We start from the raw sequence: 14,629 nt of genomic DNA, 5'->3' as shown, positions 1-14,629 counted from the left end.
ATTCGCCATTCCTTGGTTTTTGGGAGCCCCAGCAAAGATGATGGAGGGTTTGGTGTTGGCAGTCTGGTTAACAAGATTAGCTCCAGCGTTCACAAATCATGAATCAGACTCTTCTCTTAGTCACGCGTTAGGGTTCTGTCGCCGGTTCTTAAGGACAACACTCTTTCGATTCAATTTAAGGGAAAGTTGATTGGTTGTGGTGCCTTCGGTTGAGTATGTACGAGTATGAACCTTGATTCTGAGGAGCTTATTGCTGTCAAGCAGGTAATTAATTTCATTTTGTTCATGTAATTTTGCTTTGTTTTTTTTTTTTCCATATAGGCTATGGAATTTCTTATTAATGATTTAAAGACAGTAAGTTTGAGAATGTTTTTCTTCATCCCCGATTTCAAGGTTATAGATTTGATCAATTTGAAGAGTAAAAGACCATCTTGCCGTTGCTTTGGTTTACCACCGATGAAAATCTGGTTCATTGGAAGTTAAAGGTGCCATCAGATTTATTAGATCAATCACCTTCCCTGTTCTCTTCTCTCTTACAAAACGGTAGGGGAAGCCTCTATATCACTTTTGTAATAACCCAGAAATTTAATTTAAATTAAAATTGAGGATCAGTTGCTTCAATTATATTTTTAGATATTTTTGAGATAGACTTATCAAAGTAAAATTGATAGCTTAGTGATAATTCATATTGTTGTTAACTCTTAGGTTTTGGGTTTAAATCATCTAATACAATAATGGGATTTTTTAATTTGCTTCAGCCCTTTAAAATTACCAAGTTCCCCTTATTGCTATCAGATATTTTTCCCTCTCTTTTCCAATCAATTTATGCGTTATACCCTTGTGGAAACACACACACACACACACACACAGAGCATTAAAGGGAAAGGGTAAAAATTGCACACAGCTATCCAACACTCTTCATCTTTCCCTCCTCCGTCCACTGCCAATGTTCATCATTGGTGCGTCTTGATTGAAGTCCATTGCTATTACGGCATTTTTTTTTTTATGGTGAACATAGCTCTTCTATTCTTATTTTCTTCTTTCATCTTCTCCTTCCTTCTTCATTTTCACGTGGCCATATTCCATTCTTCCCTTCGTCTTGCAGTCGCCGATCTAGTGTCAGGAAGCTACAAGTTGTGCCCTTCGTTCCCTCAACTATACTGGTGAGTTAAGACCCTACTTTCTTTCTCTTGTTAGCTGTGCATAAGTGTTGATTGGAGTGTTGGCTAATTTGGGATTTTAATTTCCTCCTTAGTTGAGGCTATTATGCAGGTAGGAGATAGCCGACGATGGATCTAGAAAAATTTATTAGAGGAGGCAAAATTTATATAGATATTAATTTCTTTTGAAGAAAATATAATTCTAAATATTGATAAAAATAATATATAAATAAAATATATGATAATTTTAAAAATATATATTAATGTCATTTGCAACATAAATTTATTTTTATAATAAATATAAGAATAAATGATATTTTTAAATATGTATGCTTGATAATTTTAAAGAGAATGTGGGGCAATTATTTTTTTTTATGGGGACAATTACAATTTTAAAGGGGGGCAAGTGTAGTTTTAACTAAAGTTTAGGTAAAAATTTTATTTTTCTAGTGGGGGCAATTGCCCCCTCTATACCCGATGTAAATACATCCCTGATAAATTGGAGAAATTCGAGCAAGCTAAATCGAAGTTTTGCAACCTTTAAGTAGGTGTTTATGCTATAAATGCTTTAGGGTTGTTAGGGAAAAGTGGATTTAATTGTTCTTTTTGAGAAGCATAGTCATTCCAAGATTGATATTGGAGATTTTTTGAAAAATGGAATTGAATGGAAAGAAGCTTGGTAATAATTTGAAAATTTATGCCTACAAGGTGTTGATAAAATGTTTGTTAGAGAGAGTTTTGTTTGTTTACGTAATTTGTGAAATTTTAATAATTCTGGTGAGAAGCATAAATGGTTTGGCTAATATTTATTTGTGTTTTGGCTTGAGTATTACAAGAAATTGTTGATTATGGAACTAGTGTATAATTAATTGAGTTCTTGAGAGTTGTATGGTAGGTAATTATGAACTATGGTGTTATTTTCTGACTTAGTTTAGAAGGTACACTTAAGGTGTTTAGTAAAATGGGTGATAGAAAAACTTTAAAATTTTAAGGTGATTAAGTGGGGTGTGTATAAGCATTCACACTCTTGATTAAAGTAAGTTGTTGGTGATGGAGAAAAAGTTGGGAAGACAAGTTAAAAGTTAATCAAAGTGTTGGATATAGGAGTTGGATTTGAAAAGCATGTTGAATCTAATTGTCATTGTTTAGGAATTGTTGGGTAAGAGATTCGAAGGTTAAAAAGCTTTATTGAGTGGGTTGGAAATTACATGAAGTGTTTGATACAAGGTCTAAGTGGAAATCATATTCCAAAAATTGAGAAATGGACTATGGCCAAAGTAATATGGTGAAACTATGCTATGCAAATTCTTGTATCTTGGAATTTTATATTTGGGTGATATAAATGATGATGTTTGGGGAACTTTAAATTATTAAAGTTGACTATGTTGGTGTTGAAATGGAATTAATGGAACTAGTAGGAAGTTTATTAAAATCCTATTAGTTTTTTTATATAGGGTTTTTGGAGAAGAGAAACTTGATTGAGGTTGTACGAGGAGAATTTGAACCTTAGGAACACTGCAAGTAAGCAAATATTGTCCCAATGATTCATTAATAAATTCACTTTCTTTGAAATTTTCATTAAACATATTCATATATAATATATGTATCTAATGTTATGGTTTAATTCTGTAATTGACTATTATATATAGAAATCTCTTACATTACATTAAATTTTGTGAAAAGAATTGGAATTAGTTTTTTTGAACGAATATTCACTTGGATTTATCACATTAATATTGATTGATCTTATTGTTTACAAAATGATTATTTTTTTATAGTTCATGCATGTCACTAAAGTTGTCACTACCTTAGGAAAATAATATTAAGCTACACTAATGTAGTACTAGTGTAAACCTAAGTCGATCTCTATGAGGAGGTTGAGTTAGAACTTATGTTTGAAGTATATTATAAGTTAAAAGGTACATGAGATAGATGTAAACTCAAAACTAACTAAGCTATTAAACCTAATTTTAAAGTGAATTAAGTAGATGTGTGAAAATCTATTAAAAGTAGGAACTCCTATGTGGAATTGGTCACCTATCCTTGTTTGATTACAACCTAGCTAGTTTGGTTTCTCCTCTCTTCTCTTTGGTTTTACTGACTTAGTTATATTAACCAAGACTTAGCTAATACCTTGACCAACCCCAATCTAAGATTATGGTCGTAAAGTAAGCGAAAGCAAAGCTAGCATTAAGCCTAACCAAAGTGTTACAAACATGAGTTAATTAGGTCAAGCACATATGATAGAATTAACATGCTCAAGATTATGATTCATGAAGATATTCACATGCATTCAAGTTGACAAGATTATGACAAGAAAGAAAATATGTTAAACTTATCAAGCTAACCAAGATTATGACTTAACTTGACGAGGCCAAAATCTAGAGCTCAAAGTAACAAAACTCAAGTAGTAACAAGCATCTCTCAATCATATGAATCATCACTTGAAATTACAAGATCAATGAGTCATACAAATTTGTAATTCTAGAGAGAGAAAAGTAGATAGAAAAATTTAAATCCAACTAGAAAATAATAGTAGCCCCTTCAAGAATCTAGCCTTGCATCTTTAAGCAATTTTCAAGTTGAAGCTCCAAAATTCTGGCTTTTTTTCCCATGAATTTTGCCTAAATCAAACAAGGTTTGATCCTTATGAAAGCTATTAGGTTTTGTAGAGGAGGAAGAGAGGAAGAGAATGATGGTGGTTTGATTAAATTTGGATAGTTAGGTTAAGAGATATGAAGAAGAGAGAGTAGAACTGTAGGGAGAGAATTGAGAGAAAATGAAAAATATGACATCCTCAATTTTAAATCCAGATTATTTAAGCTTAAATATATTAGTAAAGTCAATCTTTGAGGTGTGTGGCCATAGAGGCCTAATAGGCATGTTTGATCTCAATTTTAGTACCAAATATAGGTCCGAAGGAGAATCAGGTTACCCAAGGATAAAAGAGGAAGAATTTTTAAAGGGAGTGGTTATGTGCCACACGCTGCGGCATAGGGTTAGTTTGCCTTAGTGCATGCATGCCAACATGCTTAGAAGAAGCTCTCTGTGCCATGCACTGCGGCGTATTATGCGTCCGTCGTGGCACATGGTCAAATTTTTGCAGTAATAAGTCACGAATCTAATGTGAAACAGAAGAGAAAAATAAAAGAGAATGAGAGAGTGACGAAAAGCTAAGCTAGAGCTTAAGGAAACTGATTTTTGGGAATAATTTGGAGCTTATAAACACCAAATGTAAGCTTTCTAGCTTAAATTTTCCTCTCTTCTTCCATTTTCTTGATGGTAGAGGTTAGGGTTTGATTTTTAATGGTGATTTTCGGTCCATAAAGGTTATGGGTCCAAACCCATTGACTTAAATAGAGTTAATGGAGGTAGATTGAGCTAAGTAAACTTGATAATTATGATTTTAAGATAATTAATGGTTGGAGGATATTAAATGCCCGAAAATTCCCATAAATTTAGTGGTTGGGAATAATGTGGGTTCACTAATGCCCATTTAAGAACCTAATGTTATAAATGAGAGTTAAAGGAAGCTAAGAAACCTTATAGGTACTTCTACATGAGTTTGGAGTAAAGCTTGAGTATTAAGAAATGATGAAAATGCTAGTAAAAAATAGCTCAAAATAGATATTGATATTTTGCATGGTAAATGCTCATAGTGTAATTACCTTTGGCACCATTCAAGCTTCTTGGAAGCTTCAGGAGCAAATAGTTGAGGGGTGAAACCTTTGACCTCTCAGAAGTTTGAGGTAACGGGGGAAATTCTATCATATGCTTGTGTGTGTCTATTAGTTTATTGATTTATGAATTATCATTGAAATGTATAAACTAGAAAAGAATGCAAGTATGGATTAAATTGTGAAGAAATCCACTAGATCAAATTTATGAGTTTTATGCTTTATGATGTAAAAATTTTGCTTGAGAACAATAGTGGTAGATTACCATATTAATATTTATTAGGAGTGCAACAATTTTTACAAATTGAGAAGCAAGGTGAATCCTTGTTTTAGGAGGAGTTCGATGATGTTTAAACATAGGAAAATTCAATGATTTTAAAAGTATGAGGTACAATGATTGTGATTTGAGAGTTCAATGACTTGTTTGGTTTTGAAGTTCCATGAAATGTGTTTGAGAAGTTTAATGATTGTGTGATGATGAAGTTCAATGATTTTAAAAGTGTGAGGTACAATAATTGTGATTTGGGAGTTCAATGACTTGTTTAGTTTTGAAGTTTCATGAAATGTGTTTGGAAATCCAATGAAAATGGTTAATGTGAAGTTCTATGATTGGTATATGTGTGAATTATGGCATAAATGTGCATTGCATGATCTTGAGAGGTGGGAGTTTGCCTAGGAAGTAGAGTAAATGTTAAGTGTACATGGTAAGGCCCCATTCGTGTGATGGATTGCCTAGATTAATTCTATCCATACTGTCCTACTTGTTCAATGAGGAACTATTCCACTGGCTCAATGAGGGACTTGAAACTAGCTAGCTATCTACCGGTTCAATGAGGAAGCTAGTCTAGGGTGTATGACACCCTATAGTGTGAGAAATGGGAGAAACTGTGATCCATAAGTGAGTTGGGTACGCCTTGGCCGGGAAATCCCCTCACAAGTGTTTAGGCTAGGGAAGTCAAAGAATATAGACTTTCCCATTGAGTTATAGCCCACGGTTTCGTGTCAAAGAAATAAGGAGGTGACAAGGGAGGTGTGATCATGCATATAGTGAGAAAAGGCACTTTTTGTCTATATTGAGTCCATAATGATGGCACTTTGAGTTGAGTATTAATTTCTTCTATTATGCTCGTCAATAATTTTCTTGATTAACTCTATCTCTATGAAAAGTGCTAAAGCAATATTTTTCAAGTATTTGCTATTATGTGAGTTGAACTCTGGATGTTAAGTTTTCAAATGTCTCACATGGGTTTTGAGTATTAATATTAATTGCCACTTGCATTTAAACTAGATGTCATGCATTAGTTTGGGCTAGTCGGACCTTGGTTATTGAGTAGTTATACTTACCCCGTTATCTTCAATATTACAGGAAATAGTTTAAGAAGTGGAGACAGAGGAAAACAACCCAAGGCTTAAGACCGTGTGTCTTCTGTAATAGGCCTCCTTATTTTTTTGGGTAATTTAAGTGTATGACAATTTTGATTGCCAATTAGGTTTTTCCTTTTTGTTACTTACTTGCATTAAGTAAAAGTAAATTATAATGGTATTTTGGGCCCTAGGGAGAGAGTTGATTGTTATGTGTTATGTTGATAGGGCTAAAATACTAATGCAAGTGAAGGTAGTGCATATTACGTGACGATTTGGGAAATCTTAATGAAAATTGTGGTAAACTCTCCCTTCCTATGATTTTAAGATAAAGGGTTGAGTAGTAAAAATTTAACCTAGACATATTTCTTGTGTTTTGGTGCTTTGCATAAGTTAACTTTGTTGAGTTGAATGTGGTCATTTGGTGTCGGTAGCCATTGGTCCTTAATTTTGGGATAGGACACTTGAAATTTGAAAAAGTTGAGGTAAAGGAGTAAGTTTTGAAAAGGGTGTCCAATTATTTTTTAAAAATAATTTGAGCCTAAGACCAATGCCATTAGTTAGAGCCCGAAAAGAGCTTTCCGTAGACTCTTAATTCACGTCATTCGGATGTCGGACGGAGATTTAGGGCGCATCAAAAGTTAGCCCTAAATCTGTTAAATTGATAGCAAAATTCACTATCAAAATTCGTACATTTGCGCCATGGTGCATGGTGTCGCGAGCCACGACACATGTCATGGAGGCAAACATGCCGCAACGTATGTCTTACAAGCTGTGGCGCACGCCTGAAAATTTTTCAGAATTTTTTTTATTTTAAATTCTTATATAAATGCAGTCACTTGTGAAATGATCACTTGCTTTCGCATAATTGCAAACTTTGATTTGCCTCTTTACAAGACTTAAATTGATTTTGGTTTTATAAACTTGGGAATCGAGTCTAATTATGGGACTAATAAAGGAGGATATTACAAAGAACATTACGAACAAGTGAGAGAAAATGTTGGAGATGATTGAATGGGTGAATGAATCTGATTTAGAACTCAAAATGGAGTGCTCCTAGTGTTTCCCTTTAGCTGATACTCAATTAAAAAATAAGAAAAGAAAATGGGAGCTTTGTCACACTTGCAAGGTGGCACCCTCCTATTGGTTTGTAGATGATTCCAATGTGTGTGCAATTAATCCCATATATCATCCACACTTTTAGCTGATCTAAACCACCAAATAGAAGCCCTTACACGTCCAAACCATCAACCTTTGACTCCATGGACTTTTGACTTTATTTGCCCAATTGATACACAAGTCACATGCCACCTATGTCACACAATTCAATTAAATAGCATGTGACATAATAAAATCTAATTAATATCCAAAATTAAATTTATAATTAGAAGAAATAATTTTTTAAAATAATTAATTTTGTGGCTACACAAAATTATATAAAAATTTTCACGCAAAGACAACCCGAAAACTAAGTCAAACTAAGGCACTCAAGAAAGTGTTGACTTTTCTATTTAATTACTCCCAAACTAAAATGAATTTTAAAAATATAATTTCACCACTCATTAACTGGACATAAAATGCACTTTATTAATTTTCTTGTACATTTCCTCAAAATTTTATTTTTTGGACCAAAATGCCCTTAGTGCACTAAACCTAGAAACTTAGACAAAATTCCAAATATAATGCAATGTGTGCACTGTGAGATAATAAATTATTAATAAAAGGGTCATAATTGACAAATAAAAGTGTATAACAAATGTGTTCTATCAGGATGGAATAACATTAATGATACTGTTTTACGCTAATTATGTTAGGAAAAGAAAAAATGTTGATTTTTATAAACCATGCATGCTTGATTTATGCTAAGGAACTTGTTTTAGAATGCTAGTTGCTAGTAATAGTTTCATTAGCCCTTGGCACGCCATAGTTAAATTCTAACTAGCTTGGACGAGAATTGTACTCACATTGTTTTGTGGGCCTTCTGCCTATACTTATTTCGTGACTCTTGTCATGCTTGTTTTGTGGCTTTCAATTATGTTTGACTAGTGACTTACTCTCATGGATGGTGTGTTCATGCTTTTTATTTATTTACCCCCTAGACTTTTTATCCATGCTTATTAATCGTTTTGATCGAGTCCTGCAAAATATGAAATCTTGGAACTTATTGTCTTTAAAATTAGTTTTGTTAAACAATATGTTTGCTTGAATGTGTATGTATTTTTTATATGAATTATATAATTTAGTTGTTTCAGGCAAAGGTTATAACTTGGAAATGAACTTAATTTCTTTATTGCCCTTAATTGACATGTATTTATTTGGTTTACATATTTATATAAGATTGTTTGAAAATGTGTGCTTTTATTATGATAGTGGTTGTTATTGTAGAATTCATAATTGTTTTATATATATTTTGTCCCTTTACTTTCTTTAAATCTAAATTGGGATATTATCCATTGAAAAGTTATTTTTGATCTCAAATTTATTAGTTGATGCTGAACGTCCTACTGACCTCTGAGGGGCTTATATCTGAGCTAGGTGTTGTTTGAAATTATTTCCTTTTGATGTAATTATAGAAATTATGTATTTTATTTTAAAAATATGGTTAGGCGCTCCACATAGGCTATAGTTGAGGTTCTATTGTTGTTATATACTTTGTCTGTTGGCTGGAACGAGTAGAGCTCTTATTTGTTGTGGTATTTTGTTTGAAATTGTAATATAATTTTTTTTTTGTTTGAGGTCTTATTTAAATGAAAGATTCTACCAAAATTTCTACAAAATAATAAATTTTTTTGTTTGAATTAATTTGATGAAAAATGGTTTAATCTTCAATAAGTTATGTACATGGTCTTAAAGTTAAAATTTCTTAATTTAAGGCTTGAGGGATGTGTGTTTTGGTTCGCATCTCGTGCTGATCACCCATTATTTTTTAGGCATGACAACCTTTAGTTTTCCACATCGATGCCAGGTAGATCACTTTTCAATCAACCAAGGTCCTCTACATGGTCAACTAACATTCATGGGTTCAAAATAAACAATAGGTGCTAGGTGCTCTAATTTAATTAGATCATGAATTATTGTTCACCAGTCCATAATATAAGATACCAGATATTTCTTAAAAAATAGTTCAAGGATAAAATTAATCTTTAACCTTTAAAAAATAATATATTTGTTTTAATAATATCTTATTAGAATATTAACACTTTAATATTTAATAATTTGTACTACTATTATTGTGAGCAATAATAATATGATAATCGTCCCCCAATACTTGATCAAAGCATTTGGTTAAAAATGATATTTTATTTTTATATAAGAATTTTTTCTTCTAAACTTTTTTAGAAGCGTTGGGTATCCTATACTAAAAGGTGGGGCAATATTCCTCCTAAACAATTTTGTTAAGGAGCAAAAAGCCCTTTCATCATGAAACCGTTATCTATTGACATGTGCTAATTAACATATTTTACCTCTCTTAACTTAGCTTTTTAGCACTTGTTTTCATATAATTTGAAATAGTAGGGTAATATTTGTAATTTTAGGGAAAATAAATATTTTTAGGAAATTTTTGGGATTTATTACATATATTTCTAGATTTTATTGAATATTTCTTTTAATTCCCTAAAATACATTTTATATTAAATTTATTATTTTATATTAAATTTATTACATACATGGCCCTACTAAAAAACTATGTATACTTAGATTATTTTTCCATATATTTTATGGTTAAAACCATTAAATAAGCTCCCATTATTTATACAGCTCCATACACTTGATAATTATTTTAATTGTCAAATATGTGACAGTATACTTGACAGTTTTCAATATTCATCAAGTATAAGGTGTCAGATATGAATCTGGCACTAAGTAGTAAGGGCATATTTGATGGTTATTACATATAACCGTCAATATGCCCACATATATTTGATGGTCATTTAAAATAATTGTCAAATATATGTACATATTTGAGGGTTATTATAATAACTGTCAAATATGTTTTAGAATTTCTTTTAAATATGGGAGCTACGTTTAAAATATGATCTTTGATGTCAGCACTTTAAAAATATATAAAACAAACAAAATATAGTAAAATATTGAATAATTGTTAATACATACTTGAATAATTAATGTTTAAACACGTTCCTTTATTACTGTCTATGTGAACCATTACTTGTTGATTAATTCCATTATATATAATAATTAACAATTGTAAATAATATATAATAAAGTAAAATAGTTAATAAAATTGAGAAAATATATTAAACATAAAAGATAACTAACCCTTACACAATAGGTATTAAGAATAACCTCCCCCTTTTTTAGTAGTCTTGGCTTTGAATGAATCACACAACCACTTTGCTTGATATTCACAATCAGAGTCCCTAATGTCATGGAAACCAGCAATGTCATAAGGACAAATGAAGGCAAATATCCTAGTAAGGCTATAGGGCATAATGAGTGTATGATAGAAAAAACCTAAAATGAATAAACTAAATAGATTAGTAGATATTTATAAAAATAATAACCATTCTTATGCAGAAGAAGTACCCCAAATAAAAATCCATGACGATCATGCTAATCATGGCATGGTGGAGTACTTCATCCACCATTTCAAGTGTTATGTGATTAATATGATATCTATCGTACATGCCATGCTCGAATGGGATGTCTACTGTAACCAAATCATGAATGCTCCTTTGCATGCCTACATATCCCCCTAGTGAAGTTAGGAATTTATATAACAGTTGAGGCTCTATCTTTTGAAGCAAAGGAGGCACAATAATCTTTGATTCATGGCCAGTCAATTGCTTACTAGGAAAGTCTTTTTCCTTAGACCATAAAATAGAGATAGTTAGAGATCAGAAGTTATTATATATATACCTTATCTTTGTTAGAGATCAGCCTTTATATCTTATTTTTGTTAGAGAATAGCCTTATAAAAGTGATAAGCCATGCAATAAAGGTGCCCAATGCATCTCCTATAGTCATCACATCCTCAATAGGAATGGGAAATTGATAATTATCATCCAATAAAGAAACTTTTAGACAAGCTTATACATGGCCCAAAGAAGTTAGCACATTATATAGAGTGCCCCTAGGGACATTATACATTATACAAGTTGCAAATATGTAGTGACATGGATTATTTGCTAAAAACTCACAATTCACCCTAAGCCAATGGAAACATATAAGTTAATGATACAAAAATAAATCTAACTAAATAAAATAGAGAGAGTTTACAGCAGTAGTAGTTCATTCTTGAATTTATTCTATTTACCCTTGTCTTTCATCTTCAAAACAAAGGAATTTAAGCTCGGAGAGCTTAAAGGGATTTATCATTACCTTTGTAAGAGGGAGAGATTTAGACTTATTAAGAAGTCAGTTGTTGAGGCAACCAAGAGCTCAGATTAATCTTGATAATATAGTTAGAAATCTTAAGAAGTTTCTGGAAATTAGACATAGACTCAAGTGGTAGGAGTCAAACTAGGGTAAATCATTCGTGTCAAGCTCAACTTGCCTACCTCTCGTGTTTGGTGTTATCATTCCTTCATTACTTTAATTATTTCTGTAAATTTTTTATTATATTTTAATTAGCCCAATTCACTCCCTCTTGGGTCATTTATAAAGCTATCCTTATCATGAACCGGTGGAGTCTAGTTAGGCTTAAGTCGCTCAATGAATAAGTGAAATAATTCCTTAATAACAGTGGCACAATGGCTACTTCTTGATTTTAACAGTTGGCAACTTGGCTAACTTTCAATTTCAATAATAAGCAGCTAATACCACGTTTGTTTACAACATTTACTCCTCTCCCTATAGGCGAACTCCCGCCTTATATGAACATGCCATGCATAAATATTCAACATGAACCATGCATATTCATATTCATCAATAACATGCAAATTACTGACATCATTTCATCATAACATTGTCAACACTTTTTCCCCACCATTATCATGTTCACCTAATATCTCAATTTACAATGTCATCTCATTACACTACTCAACAACATTAATCATATACATAGGGTTAATGTGTCTTTTTACCCTTAAACTTTTTTTGTGAAGCACTAGGCAATATGTACTAATAAATAGGGCAATTTTACTGTAAACTATTTTTTTTTTAGGAGCAAAAGAACCCTCCTATTAGTCCAACCATTAATTTTTTCATTTTGTACTGATGTGGCATATGTGTAAGGGCTATGCACAATGACAAGTAAGATTTCGTGCATGTCCTTAGTGCTAAATTATCCTCAAACTCTTTTTTTAGAAGCACTAAACATCTTGAAGTCCTTTTCTAAGAGTGTTAGGCACCCTAAGGTCTTAATAAAATAAAATTTAATAAATATTGTCAAAATATTAAGTATTTTAATACTTAATAATTTAAATATTATTATTTATAAATATTCTTTCAAAATTTATAAATTATTTTTTAAATATTAATAATTCAAAATAGATTTTTTATAAATTTATAAATGACTTCTTTTATATATATATATATATATTGATCTCCTAGATTCTCTACAAGATAGTGCCCAAATTGTCATGCCTTTAGTGCGTGTTTGAACTTATTTATATTTTTAATATTGGTTAAGTTCATTAAATTGTTAGGTTATTCTTTTTAATTTTCTTGGTCAACTAATGATCTTCCTCCAAAATATTGTAATACTTAAATTTAATACTCTTTTTACATTGCAATATTAGGAGTAAAATTAGAAAAAAAACAAATTAGGACCAACAACATGCCCAAAAAAAATATTTATTTCAAGTTATTACTTATTCCATTAATGTGCTATAAAAAAGTTACTTAACAAGAAAAATAGAGAGATGAGAAAAAAAAATTCTTCAGTTATTTTGGAGGTTCATTCCCTTCATTTTTAATACAAAATTACAAAATATAAAAAATATTAAAATATTAAATTGGGGTGGTGCAGTATTTTCAAAGAAAATGTTTAGTTGATCAAAAAAATTATAGAGAACGACCTTAAAAATTTAAGAAACTCATTCCATATTAAAAATATGATCGATATATAAAATATTATAAGTCATCTAATAAATTTTTGAAAAAACTAGTTTAAATTGTTAATATTTAAAAAAATGATTCATAAATTTGAATGACTATTTATAGATAATAATATTTAATTATTAAAATATTAAAATACTTAATATTTTAATAATATTTATTATATTTTATTTTAACAAGAGTTTAGGGTGTTCGATGCTCTTAGAAAAAAATGTAGGGCGCTCAACGCTCCTAAAAAAAGAATTTAGGGAAAAACTAGTACCAAAAGATATGGTTAGAGTCTTATTTGTCACTATATGTGGGCCTTACACACATGCCACGTTAGCAAAAAATGAAAAAGTTAATGGTTGACTAACAAAAGGGATTTTTTACTTCTCGAAAAAATAGTTCAACGGTAAAATTATCCCAATTATCCATATAGGTTGCTTAATGCTTCTCAAAAAAAAATTTAAGGAATAAAAATGCATCTTAACCTTATATGTGTGTGCACGCACAAATACACTATTTTTATTAGATTAAACACATACTAACACATCACATAATATTTGCCACTTTACCACAATTGCATTAAAATTTTGTTTACAAGTATCACATCATTATCAATCAAATATTTTCAACCATAATCAATTAAGTATGCAAATGCACAAATTAAATTTTTTCTAGTTACCTCAAATCTTTAAGAGGTCAAAGTTTACCGCTAAATTACAAATACTTCCAAAACTCCAAGTAGCTCGAATGGTGCCAATTTGTGATTAATCTATAATTAACCACACCAACCTTCATTAATATTCTTGCTATGATAAATCCCAACATTTTAACTCAACACTCCCAACTCAAAATCACAACCTTTGTAACACTTGCCTTGAATGTTAAGAAAAACACACCACAACTAAATAATCTAAGTGTGGTTAAGGAGTTGATCCTAAAATTAACTTAGGAAACAAACCATTTAAATTTCCAAACAATATATACAATATCAAAACAAACATTTAAAACCTTTTAGAAAATTTTGAAAGATTACTATATAGAGCACGGAAGCAAATTGGACAAATAGGGGCAATTAGTTGTTATCATGATAGCATTAATTTTATTATCATGACAATCCTCCCAGCAAACTTGCATGAGGTTCCAATTCATCATCTAGCCTCCGATTGAAGTAATTTTAAAGTTCACATGTCACTTTTAATGAGTACTAGTATCTTTCTAAATTTTACAAAGATCCATCTGACGGATTAAAATTTGGACACGTTACAAGTTTGGCATTTTTGCTATCATGATATCACATTTAGATCAAATTCTAGAGTGCATCATTTCATCATCCAACCTATGATCAGAGAGATTCTAGAGCCCACACATCACATTCAATGATTACTATAAGTGTATCAAATTTTAAAAGATACAATGGTTGGA

General features: G+C 31.0%; 1 protein-coding gene across 1 annotated transcript in view; it reads left to right on the top strand.

Annotated features, from left to right (window-relative positions):
• Positions 1–225: 225 nt before the first annotated feature.
• LOC129314101 (uncharacterized) overlaps positions 226–14,629 on the top strand; it is a 44,490-nt gene continuing 30,086 nt past the window's right edge. Inside the window, exons 1-3 of the mRNA XM_054957473.1 lie at positions 226–264; positions 322–467; positions 1,106–1,163. Coding sequence (XP_054813448.1) covers positions 226–264; positions 322–467; positions 1,106–1,163 — 243 coding nt within the window. The remainder of the gene's footprint in view (positions 265–321; positions 468–1,105; positions 1,164–14,629) is intronic.

Source organism: Prosopis cineraria, unplaced genomic scaffold (assembly GCF_029017545.1).
Source record: "Prosopis cineraria cultivar Desert tree isolate PC_DT_omini unplaced genomic scaffold, ASM2901754v1 PC6, whole genome shotgun sequence".
Taxonomy (NCBI): domain Eukaryota; kingdom Viridiplantae; phylum Streptophyta; class Magnoliopsida; order Fabales; family Fabaceae; genus Prosopis; species Prosopis cineraria.
Note: the sequence above shows the minus strand (reverse complement) of the source record. Positions and strands in the feature narration are given on the sequence as shown.